Here is a 20,142-nt window from a genome sequence, read left to right as displayed (position 1 = left end):
ACATGTTCACTTTATCTTGTAGGTCAGTACAATTATGGCAATCCCAAATCTAAAGTTTATGTTTGACTACCTTTGAAAAAAATTCTCTCTGTCTGCATATTCTGAGACTTGAAACTTTTTTAGTTTTCTATTCATTGAGCTGTGTAAGGGCTTATTTTTGCAGGGTCAACATCACTTTTTATTAGTACAGTTTCGAGGTACAACTTTTTGATCATTTTTTATTGATTTTTTTTTTGTGGTGATGGGGTAACCAAAAACTGCAATTCTGACATTGAGTACTTTTTAAAAAATAATATTCATGGTACGGGATAAAATGACATTAATATACCAAATGTTTTTTTAATTGCTTAAAGGGGTTGTTCAAGTCCAAACATCAGCTGATACTCACCTTTTCCCTGGTCCTGCATGTCTCCAGATGGCAGCTCTGGTCTTCCACTTTACAGGCTACACTCAGTCTGTGATGACCCATAAACCTGTCTTCTGCAGCCAATGACAGTGCTCAGGTACCAATAAAAACTTATCACAGCTCAATCGACATAAAAATAAAACTCTCAGATTTTGGCAGCACAAAGTCAAATGACTTTTTAATGAAAGTGTTTTTATTGTGCAAAGGTAGTAAACAAAGATAAGATTTTGGTATCTCCTTGGATGATAAAGAATTGTTATGGCTCTTAGAAGGACCAAAAAAACTGAAAAAAACATGAGTCCTGAAGGCAAAAATATGCCTTGTCATTAAGAGGTTAAACTTTTTTTAATCAGAGAGAAACTTTAAAATCGAATATATACTTGTGTCAGCTAGCGTCTATCGTTTATTTAATAAATGACATTAGTTAAAGGAGTGCGTCATGGAGAGGGCTTCAGACGCTTTGAAGGCGTATTTAGGTTTTTTAAGTTGTTTATACAGTTGGTGGCACAAGATCAAGAAGGCAGAAATTGTATAAAAAAAGGTTTTGCTTTCTCTTCTGTGTGCCCGGCTTGTCCCTGACAGCAGGAACCCCCCAGCACGGCTGCACAATTCACTGCGGTTGGATAGATTATGTGGTATATTGGAGCAAGAACTTGCATTGTGTAGATTTTTTGCATTTTTAATCATGTAAATATGAATAACTCCCGCCAGCAGGTGGTGTTCTCACACACAGCATGAACATATATCATCTGAACCAAGAATAGATATCTCTTCTTCACACACCAGATGATATAGCTTAACATGATGTTTTCAGATCTTTAATTTACCCTGGTGGACAAATTTTAATTTCTATTGGTTAAACTGCAATTTTTTTATCTGCTGTTTTATACTTGGTATCACAAAATAAGCAGTGTATAGGAATATATGAAATTAGGTATTTGTCACTGTGCATAGGGATCAATGACTTATTATATACAGACTTGAAGGTATGGAAAGCTATGCATTTGAAGTCTGAAGGCTCATTTACACTGGACGAATGTCGGGCAAATAATGCCTGACACTCGTCCCGGCATACACTTGCTCCTGTGCTGTGACACAGGAGCGAGTATCACTGGCTCGCTCACAGCATAGCCAGCAGGGGGCAGGTACAGTTGGAAGAGATTTCTCTCCCCGTTGCTCTCAATTTAATCAGCAGCCGCTCAGTACCGAAGGACTGCTACTTACAGTGAACGATAGTCGTTCAGGATTTTATGCAGCTTAAAATCCTGAACGACCATCATTCAGTTTAATTAAACAGCTAGTGTTTGTTAACAAAATGAAAAAAAAATAAGCATTTTGCCTTTGTTTTTAGTTTAGTTTGCCTTTAGTTTTAACTTTTTTTATATCCTTGTAGGGAACTTGATACATAACTACTATGATCACTATGGTAAGGCATTGCAGTATCGCTTGTAATAGTCCATGGCACAGCAGGACGCCTGTAGCTGTAACCCTGTTGCCATGACAACCAGTAGGGCTCTCCGCGATTATATCACGGGGGTCCGATGACGTCATAGAGGAAGCGCGCTCCCTGTGTGAGCCCTTTACATGCCGGGATCTACATAGATTGCGGCATGTAAGGGGTTAATAGTGAGGGTCGTTGTCCCTTATGCACCCCTGCTGTTGCAGCGGGAGGCCGACTATCGGTAACAGCCGGCTCCTGCCGCTGGATGGCGTGTGATCTCTTCTGCTCTTGCGCTATCCATAGGGTGTAAGTGTACGTCCTGTTGCGTTAAGTACTCTACAATCAGGACATAGAGTTACACCCTGTGGCGTTAAGGGGTTAATGTTAATGTAAAGGCCTTACTTAAATTGACCCAATTCCAAAGTCTAGAAAGCAAGTAAGACGGTGCACCTCAATATGCAAGCATTGTACAGTTTTATTGCAGCTAATTTCTTCCCAAATCTTTAGATGCTTTAATTGGGAGGCAAGAATAGTTTAAATTTAGGAGCCCCAAAACCTCCTTGTGAGAGGTCTAAGTGAAAATACTTTATACTTATTCTGGAAAACTTGCTTAACCAAATAAGTTTGCGGAGTAGACTATGTGATTGAATAACTTATTACTTATCCATATTAAGGAATTTAACAAGGCATTCAGAAGGAGAACCATATCAATAAGTGTATTTCTATCAGCCATGTTGAATGATATTGTCCATGATATTGGACAATCCAAATTGTCATCTTTTTTGTATTGTGGATAAAGAGAAAATAAGATTAAGCAAAACAAATTACTATAGCTAGAGGGACCACCTGGGGTAACTAGAGATAAATCAAAAAAAGGAGATTGAACTATACCTCTGCAGCGCCACCTATTTGAAGGTAGTATTTCTGCAAGTCAATGTTAGACTCTTTATACAAGCCGTGTAACAATGACTGGGAATTGAAAGCCAAACCAGAATCTATACATAATACAATTTATCCAGAGATAAATCACAGTTGGGTGAAGGAATATTGTAAATCAGTCCATATACCCCTATACTCCAATTGACCTTTAGGACCTAGAAATATTCATACCTTTCTTTCACTAAAAGTATATACTCTAGAGAGTTTTATGTATTGTTTACCTAAAATAATAAGTCATCAGTGTATAGAGAAATTTCTTCTATGCAGATGCTGTATTCCAAACCTCTATGACCTATCAAAATGTATCAACATAGCTAGAAAGTCAATTATAACTAAAAAAAAGAATTAGGGGTAGAGAGCAACCCTCCCTGGTTCTTCACTCAAGTATAAATGAGATTAAAGTATCAGTTTAAGATTTGGATAAGAGCCATCAGCTATTGTTGGTCTAACTGGACCCTCAGGAGTATTTGTAGTGTGGTGCACAGCCCTCCAAGCTCAGTTAGACACTATAAACCTATGTTCAAGTGCAAGCTGCGCATGAAGTGTAAAAGAAACCATCAAGCTACTGTATAGCTAGAGACTAACTATTACAAATGTGTATCGCATGAAGTAACAGTAACCATTAAGAGTGTTGTGTCTCTAATACAATAAATATTTCCTGTCTGCACGATAAAGTGTCTACTTAGTACCCAATTTCATATCTACAAAGTGAGTTGTCTACATAAGCACATTCATTAAAAGACAATAAAAAAAGTTGGTAGTATCTACTTAAGAAAATGTGTTTCCATGTATAGCAGCATTTTGCTTTGATTGAGAAATGCTAATTAATGCAATAATTATTTTAATGAATTTTCTTTGCAAAGTTATAACAGTGAGCGCACTTGAAAATATACTGATACTTTTATAGTTGATGAAAAAAACGGCATTGAGATTCTTTTTACAGTCCAATATCTATCTTTTTGGATGGGAAGTGACTATTCTCTAAATCAGCGTTTCCCAAACTGTGCTCCGCAGCGTCCTTGGGGCTCCACAAGTGATAGTCAGGGGCTCCCGACAGAGGGTCTAGGTCGTGGTGGCGAATCTATGGCACACATGCTGGGGAGGGCACGCAGAGCCCTCTCTGTTGGCATGTGTGCCGACGACTGCCCACAGCAATAGTAAGTACCAGCCAGGGTACTGCAGCTCCCTGGCCAGTAGTCACGCAACAGCGCTGCTGGCGGCGCTGATCCCGGGTGCACACTCTGACGTCAGTGTGTGCACCAGGGATCCTACTCCCCTTACCTTTTTTCCTTGATCCGCAGGAGAGGAAAAGAGAGGAAGTGTTCTAGGCCCACACACTCCTGTCAGTGTGTACCCGCGCCAAGAAGAGGAGGGCCACTGTGGGGTTAATATTACTACTTGGGCTACTGTGGGGTTAATATTACTACCATTGTGTATTACTAGTACTTATATTACTGGGGCTATTGTGTGGTTAATGTTGCTGGTGCCATTGTGGTGTTAATATTACTACTGGGGCTACTGTGGGGTTAATATTACTACTGGGGGGGGCGTGGCCAGGCAATGGGAGAGTGAGGGCGCACGGCATTTAGCTCCGCAGCCGCTGCCATACAGATAGCCGGATACCAGAAGCCAAACCTCGGCAAAATGCTTAGAAAAGCAGGGAAGAAGAGGGGAGAACCTCCGACAGCCGCCGGGACCCAGATGAAGCATTACCTGCACGGAGCGGGCGCCGCTGCCCGAGCCGGAACGGAGAAGTCCCCAGCAAACATGGCGCCGGGAGCGCACGTGGAGCAGGCACTCCGGAGCGGAGGAGAGGCGGGGAGCCAGCGCACACAGGAGTCCCCAGGCTCCGCTAATAAGGTCAGTGCAGGGGACAAGGAGCGGAGTCCAGGGGAAGCACCAGACCTTCCCCCCGCACTAACAGGCAGCACAGCCAGCAGAAACCCCGGTGTGAGCCCAGACAAGCCCTGCAGCAGTGGAGGAGAAGCTGATCAGGGCAGGCAGGAAGACGCCATGCAGCAAATGTACTGCACCCCCACGGGCCCCAGGTGCACCCTAAGCAACGGGAGCTTAACTTCCCCACACCACAATGCAGCACCCCCTAAGGAAGATTTGAACCACAGATCCCCCTCCCAGGCCACAATGACCTCGCAGTGCGAAAGCGGAACGCCAGAACGCGAGCGCCCAGAACCGCCTTTAGATGTCACCCAGACCCTGCAGGCACTATGGGTCATGGTCCGCGCCCTACCAACCAAAACGGACCTAGAGTCACACCTCCAACGCCTAGAAGAGAAGCACGAACGGGCCATTTCAGCAGTTAATCAGACCGTACAGACCTTGTCGGACCGGGTCACCGCCCTGGAACAGGCTCGGAACGAATCCTCTGTGGACTTTCAACAACTTAGCATCACGGTGGAAAAGCAGCAAAAACAGCTGAGAGATTTAACTTTTCATCTTGATGACATAGAGAACAGAGGAAGACGCAACAATCTAAAGCTAAGAGGCATTCCCGAGAGCGTACCAACAGAGGCATTACACGAGTACGTGACGATCATCTTCAACAAACTGCTGCAACGTCCCCAAGATAGGCCTATAGAAATGGACAGAGTCCACCGCCTGCAGGGCGGGAGAACACGGAACCCAAACATCCCGAGGGACGTTATATGCCGCGTCCATTTCTATAGACAGAAAGAAGAGATTCAGCGACTCGCCTGGGAACGGGGCCCAGTAAACTTCGATGGGGCGGAAATTACAATCCTACCGGATGTCTCAAGACTGACCCTCAACTGCCGGAGGCTCATCCGCCCGCTACTGGAGGCCGCCCGAGGAGCAGATGCGACATACAGGTGGGGGCATCCTTTTCATCTGGTTCTTCGCAGGCATGGCCACCTCTTTACAGTCAGATCCCCTGCAGACCTTGAGGGGGCGTTCGCCTTCCTAGAAGTGCCAGCGTTTCAGGTCCCGGACTGGACCGCCCCGATGGACTTTGCTCCTACAAACGACTGACTTCCAGGACTCCACTGACCCCCAAGGCTCCAAGACTGGTGAGTTCGCTGGCACGAGACCAGTTACCGGGACATGACCCACCGACTTGACCCTCCCACCGGAGTGGACTTCTCCACCCTTTCTACCCTCGAGCAGAGAAGCAACGAGATGGACATTATCTTTATAACCATTCTTTTTCCTCCCTGAGTAGGACGCGCAAATTGCGGCCAAGCGGCTAGGCCAAGCATTTATATTGTTTTTGGTTACATAATACCAAGATAGAAGAGGACGCTGCCTCCTCTATCTTTCACTGCACGAGTTTGGAGTGCCGTAGCGCCGCTTCGGACCCTACGCACTGCCACGTTACCCCAAGTAGGGTTTCAGGGGCACTGGTTTCTCACAGGAACTCAGAGGAACAGGCCCTCTGAATAGTTTATAGTACCCTGCTGGCTTTACGCTAGCAGTTAAGGTTCTTTGTGTTTTTTTTAATTTTTTTATTTTTATTTTTTTTTAGTGTACGTCTTTGTCTGTGTGTACCTCCCCCCTCTCTCCCCCCCTCCCCTCTTTCCCCACGGACCCATCCCCAGGGGCACACCTCTGACCGCAGAGGCATCGTAACGGCACCTACCGGTACACCAACCTCAATCAGGTCAAAAATGCCACCGGATACTGCTAACCTTACGATTGTGTCCCTAAATGCACAGGGCTTGAATGTTCCGGAGAAAAGGTCCTCCATTCTCCATCTCCTGTGGAAAAGAAAAGCGCAAGTGGCCTTCGTACAGGAGACACACTTCCGGACAGACGCAGCCCCCAGGTTCCGTGATGCCAGGTTTCCGAACGTTTACCACAGCACGAACCACGAATCCAAGTCTAAGGGGGTATCGATCCTCATCGCCAATTCGGTTCCGTGGGAGCACGTGGAGACGCGCGCTGATGCAGGAGGCAGATCTCTCTTCATTAAAGGTAAGCTGGCCGACACTCCAGTCACACTTGCAACGGTTTACCTCCCTAACTCCAACCAGGTGACTTTCTTGGAGAGGACCCTGGAGGACTTAGAGGAGTTCAAGGAGGGCACCCTGATATTGGGGGGAGACTTCAACCTGCCATTAGACCCACACATAGATACCTCTAGGGGGAGTAGCTGCCTATCGCAAGCCGCACATCGTAGAATCCGAAAGACACTCCACAAATACCAACTAGTGGACGCGTGGAGGATCCTACACCCCTCTACAAAGGACTATACGTTCTTCTCCGCGCCCCACAATACATACTCCAGGATAGATTACTTCCTGGTGCATCACTCAAACCTGCCCGCCCTAGTCACAGCGGACATAGGCAATATCACCTTCTCAGACCACGCCATGATCACTATGTCAATAACGCTTCCCAATGTGTATGGCAGAGCTTGGCATTGGCGCTTAAATGAATCCCTGATCAATGACCCGATTACTTCCAAAGAAGTTAAGGAGGCATTGCAAGACTACTTCGCCCACAACAACACCACAGATGTAGACCCATTAATGATATGGGAAGCCCACAAATGTGTCATCCGTGGCTTTTGCATCAGCCTCGGATCCCGCATCAAGAAAGAGCGAAATGCACACCTCCAGGGACTGCTCTCGCAGATCCAGACGCTAGAACGCACCCACAAATCCTCAAGTAACGACAGGGGGACAGAACTAGCTCAGCTCAGAGAGAAGGTCCGCTCATTCTGTCTAGGTCGAGCAAAGGCGAATCTGACAAAATGTAAACGCCACTTCTTCGAATTTGGGGATAAGCCCAGCCGCACACTAGCCCGTGCACTCCGCACCACCAGAGCCAGGACATACATACCACACATCACAAACGGCGGCGGGCATATGCACCATACACCTCAACAGATAGCCGAAGCATTCAGGGACTACTACTAGGCCCTGTACAACTCGGCCCCCACCCTGTCAGAGCAGGAGAGGACAGCCAGACGAGAAAAAATGAGAGACTATCTTCAACACTCCAATTTAGGCAAACTCCCATGTGAGGCCATAAAAGCGATGGAGGCCCCGATCACACAAACAGAACTAGCAAACGCCATAGCAGACTCCAACACAGGGAAGGCACCAGGACCAGACGGTCTCACGCTCACATATTACAAAAAGTATTTAGAGGTCTTGTCCCCTCACTTTACCCGGGCATTTAACGCAATTACGTCAGGGAATAAACTTCCAAGGGACACCCTAAAAGCCCACATCACGGTAATACCAAAAGAAGGAAAGGACCCATCGCAGTGCCAGAGCTACCGCCCCATCTCACTGCTAAATACAGATTTGAAACTATTCGCCAAAATTCTAGCCAACAGGATCTCCCCATTCCTACAGGGCCTGATCCATGAAGACCAAGTGGGCTTTGTCCCACTCAGGGAAGCAAAAGACAACACGACGAAGGCCATAAACCTGATCAACATAGCAAAAAAAAGCTCGCTCCCCATCAGTCTACTCTCCACAGACGCGGACAAAGCGTTCGACAGAGTAGACTGGGACTTCATGTTCACCACGGTCGCCCATGTGGGGCTGGGTCCTAACATGCTATCCTGGCTAGCAAGCCTTTACTCCAACCCCTCAGCATCGGTCAAGGTGAACGGCCAGCTCTCCCCCCCATTCATGATCAATAACGGCACGAGGCAGGGCTGCCCCCTATCCCCCCTAATCTTTATCATATGCCTGGAACCGCTATTAGGACACATCCGCTCCAACCCGGATATTAAGGGAATCAAGCTAGCAGACACAGAGCATAAGATAGCGGCATACGCAGATGATCTCCTGTTCTTTATATCAAACTCACGAATATCGCTCCCTAATCTAATGGCAGAAGTAAACCAATACTCCGCCCTATCGAATTTCAAAATTAATTACAAAAAATCTGCGGCGCTTAATGTATCATTACCCCAGACCACGGCGACAGAGCTGGAGGACGCCTTCCCTTTCTCGTGGAAAGGTGACCACATACAGTACTTAGGAACTAAGCTGACACCAGAGGTTGAGGGACTTTATGCGGCTAATTTTCCAGCGCTCCTGAACAGGGTGAGACAGGATCTCAACTCCTGGACGAAAGGCCTGTTCTCATGGTTTGGTAGAGGGGCAATTATCAAGATGAATATCCTACCCAGAGTACTATACCTGCTCCAGGCCCTCCCTATCCAAATACCGAAACAATTCTTTCAGCACCTAAATTCCCTGATGACCAAATTCATGTGGGCAGGTAAGCCCACCCGCATCGCACGTAGCACTTTATCCAGACCAAAAAATGAAGGGGGTATGGGGCTTCCCAACTTTACGCAATACTATCAGGCAGCTCATCTAACACGGATCGTAGACTGGCACAGGCACTTAGTATCCAAACAATGGGTCACGATTGAACAGCACGCTACATCAGTCCCGCTCAAAGTTCTACCCTGGACACAAACAGGAATCCCCCCGGAAATAGCAAACCACCCCACGATTGGCCCCCACATTGGCGGTAGCAGCAAAAACTTTCCCCAGAGCAAACATCTCCCCTAAGCCCTCACCATTGTTCCCAATCCTGGGCAACCCTGCCTTCCCTCCAGGTACCGAAGACAAGGCATTGAGAAACTGGCTCGCGGAGGGCGTATTCAGGGCAGAGCACTTTATACAGGAGGGCCAATGGCTCTCGGTGGACGCGCTACTAGCAAGGGGGACAGGCAGAGCACCACTGACACACTGGAGGGCGATCCAAACACGGCACTTCCTCACCTCCCTCCCCCGACCCAACACCTTCACGCGCCCCAAAACACAATTCGAAACCACCTGCATTCAGGAGGGACCTTCAAGACACACACTCTCCAGAATGTACAATCTACTCAATTCACAACCAGAGACACCGCCCCCGGGATACATACAGAAATGGGAAACAGAGCTCGGGATTACGCTCTCCACAGAGGAAAGGGGGAAAATATACAATATCACGCACTCCTCTTCTATATCTAGCAAGATACAAGAAGCAGGATACAAAATCCTCTCGCGCTGGTACAGGGTGCACTCCTTCCTCAACACAATATTCCCGTCGGTCTCGCACCTGTGCTGGAGGTGCGGTGCAGAACGGGGCACGTTGTTGCACGTGTTCTGGGAGTGCCCGGCATTAGCGAATTTCTGGTCCGAAGTCTGGCGGATCATATCAAAGTTCACAGACCACTCAGTTCCGAAATCCCCGGCCTTCTTCCTCCTGCATCATAGCGACATACCGCTGGCGAGATACAAAAACTCGATCGTGCGCCATCTGGTGAACGCGGCGAAATCCTGTATCCCCAGACTGTGGAGGCAGACTGCGCCGCCCACCCTACACATGTGGCTTAACATAGCCAACTGGATCATGGAAATGGAGGACCTTACTGCATCTCTAAAAGGGACACAAGAAAAATTCAGGAAGACCTGGTATCATTGGATAGCGTTCCAGGGTTCGGAGGAATATCGGCAATTACTCCGCACTTAAGGTACCAAGTACCCCACCCCCTGAATCCCTACAACGTTCCCGCCCCCTGCTCCCACTGTTCTCCCCTCCGTGAGATATTTGTAAGTTACGTTGACATGTTCTATATTTCTGCAAAGGCACATGAGAGCAAGCACTGGCAGAAGTATACGACTACAGGTGGAGCAATCGGCCACTGGGCATAACAGTGTTTTGTGACACGAAACCCCCCGGCGATCGACTGCCCCCATGCACACTACTTCTCTGCGGCTGCTATACCCGTGCTCCGTCCAGCCAATGGTTATACGCCTAACAGCCGGGCAAAGAGCACCACAGAAAACGGTTCTAATAACAAGAGAATGATTGCTCTCGCTGTCCTCGGGGCGGTACTCCGCCTGAGAAGAGGCGAATACAGAAGAACCCTAAAACACCACGCTACATAACAGCAGCTGAGACGAGACAATGTACAGGATGTCCAAGTTATGTTCAGACAAATGTTTGAAGATGTTTAATGAAAATGTCATATTTTTCCGTTACTATGTCACTGTCATTGAAAATGAAAATTGAAAACGAGAAAATAAAGAATTAAAAAAAAAAAATATTACTACTGGGGCTACTGTGTGGTTATTATTACTGGGGCCAATATAGGGGGCACTATTACTACTGAGGCCACTATGGGGGTCACTATTACTACTGAGACCATTGTGGGGAACACTATTACTACTGACGTTACTGTGAGGAACACTATTACTACTGAGGCCAATATAGGGAACACTATTACTACTGAAGCCACTGTGGGGTCACTATTACTACTGAGGCAACTGCGTGGGAGACTATTAATAGTGGGGACAATACAGGGATGCTATTACTACTAGGGCCAATATAAACGACGCTATTACTACTGGAGCCACCAATATAGGGGTCACTATTTGAATAAAATTGTACAAATCCATATATATACACTGTAGAAAACAATCAGCGTGGATATGAGGGCATAAGGTGGATAGTCAAATCTGCAGCACATCCTACTGTATTTGTTGAAGACTTATGTATTGAACCTATTGCAATACACCTATAACACATTGCAGTAGATTTCACACAATTTTTAATAAGTATTTTATTTTCTTTATTCCATATATTAAAATTAATTAGGCCCTTTTCACATAGTGTTTTCCACTCCACCTCGATCTCCATCTCGGAATTCCGAAAATAGCATTGAGATAGAAACCTGGATGGAAACATTGCCTTTTGTATGAAACAGAGTTTACTTTGGTCTCCCTTTCACAAGGTTTGAGTCCATGTCAGCCTTTTTAGATAACAGGGATGAAAACCTTCTGAAACAGAACATTAAAGGCAATGTTTCTGTACAGGTTGCTGCCTCAATGCAGTTGTGAGATGGAAACCCGACACAGACACCAGAGCGGAAAGAAAAATGTTATGTGAATTGAGACTTAGTCACGACAGTGAGTCTTGATTATTTGAAACATATATATGGAATCTAGTCAATGTTCCCTCCATAGTAGTGTCACTGCTGCAGTCATGGACACTGGAAAGGTCATCAGTATGGAAGGCAGGTCAGCTTCCATATAGGAACATGACCTGTGGTGAACCTAAACATAGTTTGAAACCTAGGTATATTGCACAGTTTCTCATTTGCACATTAGATTGAGTCCAAATGTAATAACTATGGTCAGATTATGGTGAGAGGGTTTAATTCATTTCTTCTAGTTTTCTTTACTTTAAAATTAAGAAAATTAGTCAAGAGAATTAGTGTCAATGAGTCATCATGACCAAACCTTCTAAACAAAGACCTTCTGTTCCACAGTTTCCCTAAATCCAATTATATATTTTTTGATAGACCAAAGTTTTATAAATCAGTTGAACAGAATATACTTTAATGACTCCAAGATTAGTCTGCATTTATTATAATATACTTAATACTTGAGATAACATTTTATTTGACTTGAAACAATTTGGATATCATTTTCACTCGTACTGGCATGCATGTACAAGACTTTTTTCAACTTCTTGAAGCAACACATCTGTTTCTTTAGGCAGTAAGGCTACTTTGTAAGGGATATGCTAAATTAATAATGTTATTTTGACCTTTTTGGGGTATTCCAATTATTTATTAAAGAAAAATAAACCCCGCTTAGAAATGTTATGAAGCGCTAAAAGAAAAAAAAAAGAAATCAAAACAAAAAAAAAATTGGAAATCTAAAGTTTACTGTATGCATAAATGTCAAAAACATTTAGAGTTAGGTTAAAGAAATCTCTTATAAAAACTCTAAAATGCAATATACCACGATTTCCCATACATATACACATACATAATATACATATCTATGAACCTTTTACCTAGCTTGAAACACACAGAAACAAATGAAAAATAAATATGCTGGGAACAAAAAGTACCCGGTCTATTTCTGGTTTACTTCACAGTACTACATAGTCTCCTGAAATCATTCCAACTTAATATTATGGGCAAAGGGGAGCCAGGCTTTTAAAAGAAGAATCTATCACAAATTTGCGGCAATGACGTATTTCAGGACGATGCCAAAGCAATGATGCAAGGGAGGGGAAAACTGTTCCCACATCTTGCCTAGAGAAAAACACAAGACTAAAAAGTGATAAACACATTAAAGTCCAAATACCTGCATTGACATGTATAGAACATAGTTTGTTAACATTTTAAGCATAACCTAACCATAATCTGTTGGAAACCATCTTGGACCTACCATTATTTCATCTAATAACTGAGCAAAGTTAATTCTGGTTAGCTTCCTCATAACTCAATCGTAATTTTGGGCACACATCTTGTCCATAAAAAAAAAATCGCTGATTCCAAATTATGCTGACCATCAGTGACATAGGTCTGGCCTCCGCAAAACTAGTTCATTAATATGGCTTGAGTGGCTTTACAGGTAGGCAAAAAGATTTCTATGTTGATTTACCAAAACTGCTAATGTGGTGGAACTTGACCAGAAGACAGCAGGATACAAAAAATATTTTCTGAATCACAAAAGTTATCAAGAACATCAGTAATATTATACCATCAGCTTAATATGGTGTAGGTCCTCTTTGTGCTACCAAAAGAGCTTTGAGGCGTTGACTCTATAAAGACCTCTGAATGTGTCCTGTATCCAACATCAAGACATTAGCATCAAGTTCCTTAAGTCCTGTAAATTGCAATATCCTATGTCTATGGATCAGGTTTTTCTTTCCAGGACATTACATGCATACTGGTTCTGATTTAGTTTTGGGAAATTTAAAGGTCAAGGCAAAATCTTAAAATTTTGGGATGTTCCTCAAACCATACCTGGACATATTATCCTGAAGAGACCACTGCTGTTAGGGAATACTGTCGCCTTGGTGGGGTTACTTGGTCTGCAGCAATGCTTAGTTTGGTGGTAAAGTAATATCTACATGAATACCTGGATCCAAGGTTTCCAAACAGAACATTGTGTAGAGCATCACACTATCTATGTCCTCTTGCCTTCTTCCTCTAATGCATCCTGGAGCCATTTGTTCTCCAGATAAGAGGTAAACACACACATAGCTGCTCAACAAGATATAATGAAAGAACCTGATTCATCAAACCCGGTTACCTTTATCCAGCATTCCATGGCCCAGTTCAGATGCTCATGTGCCCCTTTGTAGGCACCTTTGGTGGTGGACAGAGTTTAACATGAGAACTGATCTGCAGCTATGCAACACGTTACAATGCACTGTGTTCTGGCATCTATCTTGGTCAGCATTAATTTTTTTCTGTAAATTTTGCTACAGTAAGTCTTTTGTAGAATTGGACCAAATGGGCTAGCCTTCATTCCCGATTGGCATCAATGAACCAGTGCCACTTAAGATCCTGTCACCAGTTAATCTGTACTTCCTAGGACCGCTTTTAGTAAGCACTAACTACTCCAAAGCGGGAACAGTCCACAAGGTCTGCTGTTATGGAGATGTTCTGACACAGGCTCTAGCCATCCCAATTTAGCCCTTGTCAAAGTCAGTCAGATCCTTATGTTTGTCTATTTTTTCAAGAACTGACTGTTCACTTATTGTTAAATATATCCAACTTGACAGGTTCCATTATATTGAAATAACCAATATTTGACACTCTACCTTTTAATGGTTTTAATGTTAAGGATTATCAGTGTATAGTGTAATAAAAATACAGCATATTGTATTAATTGCTATTTACACATTTACTTACCTTTAGGAACCTTATTTTTATATTACGATAAGACAATAATCAATATCTTGATATTAAATAGGCATTTCAATGATGACAATCATATATAAAGTAAACCTGTCAAATTAAACATGCTGCTTATGTTTAGAGGAAAAGGTGCTGAGCAGGTGAATTATTGAAATGTATTGATTTAAATCTCTAATCTCTTTCTGTCTGAGACTGAAGGTTGGTCCTGCTCACTATAAAAGCAAACTTTTTTGCTATATAAAGTTACTAAAAGTTCATTTTAGTGTCAGTATAGTTTCTGGAAACTTCGGACATGTCATAATGGTATGTTAGAACTTTTGATTGCTGGCAGTTGGTTGGAAGTCTAAACCCTTCCATTGAAATTAAAAGGGCACAAGTGCTATAGTGTTCTCAACCAGCCGATCAACCATTGCTGGTATTAAAACATAGCACAATTGGCTGGAATTCTTAGAAAGAAGAATTTGGAAATGTAAATTGGTGCTTTAATATGAGAAAAATAATTTGAGCCTACAGAAAGAATAATGACAAAACCCTTCTGAGGAGAAAATTAAAATGTTGCCATTACTATAAACTTTCACCAAAATCAGGTGGACTTAAAACTTTCTTGAAGAATTGAAATTCCTCCCTTATTAAAGGCTAACTTTGTTAGCCTCTTGACATGAACCATTTTACGGAGTGTATCTAGTGATATTGTGTGACCTTCCACCATGCTAATGGTCTCTTCTTCGCTTACGACAATGAGGTCTAAAGCCTCAGGGAAGATGATGTGCCATTTCCTTAGTCTAGAAGAGAGAGAGCAGAGGTCACGCACAAAGATCCTATATATGCCTGCTGCTAACAATTAAGGTTAACCCACACACAATGTGTTTTCCAGATAACCATTAGGAGAAATTGGGTTGTTTACAATGGTCAGACTAGTTTTGCTGCAGAAACCGTTTAATACATGGAAATTCCATGCTGGCTGTAATCAACAAAAGTTCTGCCAACAGAGACATCCAGAAGAGCTATACTATAGGGAGGCCATGATGGAAATAATACAATAACAAGGTCAGGGTCTACTGTGAAACTAAATGCACAAAAATAGGAAGTTGCGTATAGTATAAATAAATAAAAACACACATTGATAGTGGAAATCAATGTCAAACTGAATAAACTTATGCTAAAGTGCATACATCCGTGCAACCCGTAACACTTGCCCGAACAATGCCTTAGCTATTATATCGTGTATACAAATAAAAGTGCAATTATAATGCCCAGACGAATTCTACACACTTACACAGTCTGTTTATTCAAGCAAAAGGTTAAGAGAGCTGAGCTACTAATAGAAAAACTTCCTTTTCAACTAATAAAGCGTGCCTCAGTCTTGGGTTACCTGGTAACATGCAGATGGATATTGCATAGATAAAGAAATCATGTTTCATGCCAGGACAAACACAAATCAGCCATGTTAGTGAGAGAGAAAGTCTGGCAACAGTGCGGGGTCATGGATATACAGATAGGAAGGGTCACTCACAGATAGAAAAATAGATACTTTCCCAAGACACATTCTTTTCCTATCTGCCAGCTAATCTGACATGACACCAGAAGGGCCTTCTTGATTTATCGGACCACTTTCGCATGCAGTGGAACCACTCGTTATCCAAACAAGAATCACATAGAACACATGGCACAGAATGCAATTTTAATCAGTAATAAAGGCATCACACAATGTATTTAGCATGTGCCAAAGGCCACAGTTTGTTATGAAAGCCGTAAAAAGAGATGGGAACATAATCATCTTGAGTCCATAAATAACTTAAAAAAGGTCATAAATCAGACTTTCGAGACCACGCATTTCAGCAGTGTATGAAATGTGCCAATACAAGGTAAAACAATCTAACAACATGAAGTCTGAAATAAGAGATTTAATGCGGAATCACAACTAATCCCTGGAATCTTGGGAGTGAAGGTCATCCTCCTGACCCCATGCAATGCGCAGAAACCTATTAAATAAAGCACAGAGGACATTCTCAATTAGCCGGAAGCTGTGCCTGCACAGTAATGATCAATGTGATTGACAACTCAGGGCTCGAGGAAAGTTGTAGCATGATATCTTTATTGGGATTTGAATGTCAGTGCAAAAACAATGGAGTCTATTCATATAACTAGTAACTCACACAGCTGCTACTAGTATGCTTTTGGGGAAATATTAATCCTCTAACTCATAAGCCAAATTACAACTACATTTATCATTATGTACCGTGCAGAGGTTGGTAAAGTACATGCAATCATGACCACTCCATATATTTGGATTTACTATATTTAGATGAGCCATTACTTGCCAGCAGTTTCCAAGCAATATTTGTTAACATAAGACACTTTGCATGTATTAGTAAGACTGGAGACATATAAGGCCATTCATGCTCTTCTGGGTAATATGCAAATAAAGGAGATGGAACAATAGCTCTGCAGCGCCACCTATTGGAAGGCAGCATTCCTGCAAGTCAATGTTAGACCCTTGTAACAATAACTGCGCTGCAGAGGTATTGTTCCATCTCCCTTATTTGCATGTTACCCAGAGGAGCATGAACAGCCTTATAGGTCTCAGCACTTACCCACCTTTTAGGTGCTCTCTCCAAGGAGAAAAGATAGCGTCCCCGACCTTAGTAAGACTGCACACTTGTGGGTTATATATTACCCGATTGAATCGTAAAGAGAGAATTTTGCTTTAGCCTTTAACTGTGGACGTGGAGTCTCACACACCCCTCCCCATTCTAGATTTCTAAAAATCTCCATGGGGGAAACGGGGAAGTATGCAATTTATATAAGATATATACATAAAAGTTGATTATTTCTACAATTTTTAAAATTATTTATAACCTAAAAATTAATAAAGACAAGTTATTGTGAACATACAGTTCATTATTGCGAAAAAAGTCAACCACAATGTATAGGAGACCGGGAGACTCCACAGAAGTGTAACAAATTAATCACGTCCACAGTTGAAGGCTAGGGAACAGTTATTCACTTCTAAAGAGTCACAACAATTTACATGCAATCAGTGATGGATTTCCAGCTACAAAATGCAATGTGTGAGTGTAAAGGCTCATTTCTGAATCTTGAGATAAGGCGGCAAATAGGGTACTCAGAGAAAAAATATTGCTAGAGAAGTGAAATGATTTTCATAACATCTACTGGAAGGAGAAAAGAGAATCCAGTGGTGTAATAATGAATAATCCAGTTTTATTGAACATTTCTCAGATACATACAAGGCACAAAGAACAAGAATAATACAATTTAAGATGCCCATAAATTAGATATCCCTCTCTCCTAATCCACCTTTATACATTTACACTCGGCCAGGCGTGTATGTGTTCTCATAGGGGTGGGTAGATAGCCTCTGCCAGACAACTTTGGTGGCAGCTAATCTTCCCGAGTACAAAAAGATTGGGCATGTTGAAATGCAACAGCTCAATCCTTATCCTCCCAACATCTGTGATCAGAGGAGAGTCATGAGGCCCCCACACACATTAAAAGGTTGGCTAATCCTATTGAAATCATCAGGTTTGGATAGCTTAAAGCGAACTTGTTAGCAATTCTGGAACCACTAAATCACTAGCAAACCATTAATGCAGTTGTGGTTTAGCCTTCTAAAGATGCCCGTGTGAAAACATCTATTTCCCAATTAGCTAAAAAAAGAAGTTCTAACTTACTGGAGAGTGGCATTGAACACATATACAAGAGAAGCAAAGGACAGCACTCCTTGCCCCTGTGCATGCCCATTAAAACAAAGTGTAATGTGCCCTCGGCTTCACAGACCAAATGCGCATACACCTGCTGCCACTAGATATGAGTCCTGGGCTTCACAGAGTAAAACATAATGTTTAAAAAAAGTTCCATAATGAGACTAAAAAACAAAACAAAAATAACGTAACGGAAAAAATACAGGTCGCGCTGCAAAAAACTAGCCCTCACACAGCCCCATTGCTAGAAAAACAAAGTTATTTGGGGTTAAAATATGGCGACAGAAAGCTATTTTTTTATAAGGGTATTTTATTTTTTAAGTATTACTATATAGAAGAAACTATATAAATTTGGTACAGCGGTACTCTTACTGACTCTCAGACAATAAAGACAATATGACATTTTTTACTGCACCATGAACACTGTAAAAATAAACCCCCCCTAAAAATGGTGCAGTTGTTGTTTTTTTTCATTTCGTCCTTAGAAATTTTTAACAGTCTTCCAATATGTGATATGGTACGTTGAATGGTACCATTAAAAAATACAATGCGTCCCGTAAGAACAAGCCATCATGTAGATATGTCACCCGAAAAATAAACTTACGATTTCTTGAAAGTGGCAATATGGGGACTGAAGAATATGACCTGGATACAGACACATTAAATGATCCTTGGTTGTGAAATAGTTAAAACAGGAAAAAAACTGCAGGACATGTTAGGAGAACAAGCTAATGAATATAAATAGTAGGGTTTCTGTCAGTGTTGAGCCCACGGAATCTGCCAGACAAACATTAGAAATGCCCCCACAAACTTCTCTTTATCATCCATAACCCCTTAAATAAATGTATCTTAAAGAACCACTCCGGTGATTTTTATTAATTCATTATGTAGCTAGCCCCCCAATATTTGTGAGTTAGGGTAACTTTGCCTAGTTATTTCTTTCTGTCCGAGTCTCCCAACCTGTTTTTCATAGATGATCGTGTGATCTCAGTTCTGACCAGCTCAGATTTACTCGGCGGTTATGTATTCATTTTCTAGTTGTCATAGGCATATTCATTTTATATAGGCAAACTAAAATAGACATATTCTGCCTACATTTTGTGATCAAGTACCATTCTAAATCAAAATTTGACACTTTTATGAATTTCATGCACAAATTTAATATATGGGAACCAGAACTCTTTCTGCTCAAAGTATGCTGGCTTGAATTGATCAGAAAAACATGATGGGAAAAATTGTAAAATTATGGGTAAACATGAAAATAAGGTGGTATGACATGATAAGAGATCAAATGCTGCTTTCAATTAGCCTGAGAAAACATCAACATAGGCTTGTTTGGTCTGAAGGAAAAGTCTTTCACTACTAGTTATTTTGAAACATAATACCGTCATAGCTCCAACAACAAATATAACCTATGTATCCGTAACCCATGTCACGTACTACAAATAAACAGGTGAGCTCTACTCTCTTATCACGTGGATTGGATGGTAGGTTAACCTATGGCGAAGAACTGATGATTAACTATTTACAGTAAAATGCATGACTAATATTTAAAGGCCCAAATGATTCCTGTTGGATTTTTGTGACATCAATTGGCATTGGTTAGGTCCTGCTCTCTCAATTTCCATTTAGTTTCCATTGATTTGATGGACAGAACAGTATTTTACCCATTAAAAATAAAACAAAGGAAACCTGAAAGATTACCGTATATTAAGGACTGCACATGGGGGTATTAGAGAACCAAAAACAAATACAAAATGATGACCAGCTACTTCGAAAATAATGTCACCAGCAAAAGTAGACTGCCTTAGCTAGGACGCACATGGGAAAACTCAATAGTGGTCCGAGAAACTCTTGTAAAATTGCAATTTTCATTACGAGGGCGTTGTGATTTGCAAGAAAATCGAATTACATGTACATGTGAGTGCCATGCAATTTTTAAAAATCCCTATTGTAAAAACATGATTGCATG

The 20,142-nt window shown here is 42.4% G+C and overlaps 1 protein-coding gene across 2 annotated transcripts in view; it reads right to left on the bottom strand.

Moving 5' to 3' along the window:
• The window catches only part of MCPH1 (microcephalin 1), a 279,100-nt gene that overhangs the window by 16,363 nt on the left and 242,595 nt on the right, over window positions 1–20,142 (bottom strand). Inside the window, exon 13 of one of the 2 annotated variants that reach the window (XM_066603613.1) lies at window positions 16,355–16,430. The exons of the other annotated variant lie outside the window; for it this stretch is intronic. Within the exon in view, the coding sequence (XP_066459710.1) occupies window positions 16,398–16,430 (33 nt within the window). The 3' untranslated portion in view covers window positions 16,355–16,397. Of the gene's footprint in view, window positions 1–16,354; window positions 16,431–20,142 lie in introns of those variants that run through there. 2 annotated transcript variants of the gene reach the window in all.

This window comes from Eleutherodactylus coqui, chromosome 1 (assembly GCF_035609145.1).
Source record: "Eleutherodactylus coqui strain aEleCoq1 chromosome 1, aEleCoq1.hap1, whole genome shotgun sequence".
NCBI lineage: Eukaryota > Metazoa > Chordata > Amphibia > Anura > Eleutherodactylidae > Eleutherodactylus > Eleutherodactylus coqui.
Note: the sequence above shows the minus strand (reverse complement) of the source record. Positions and strands in the feature narration are given on the sequence as shown.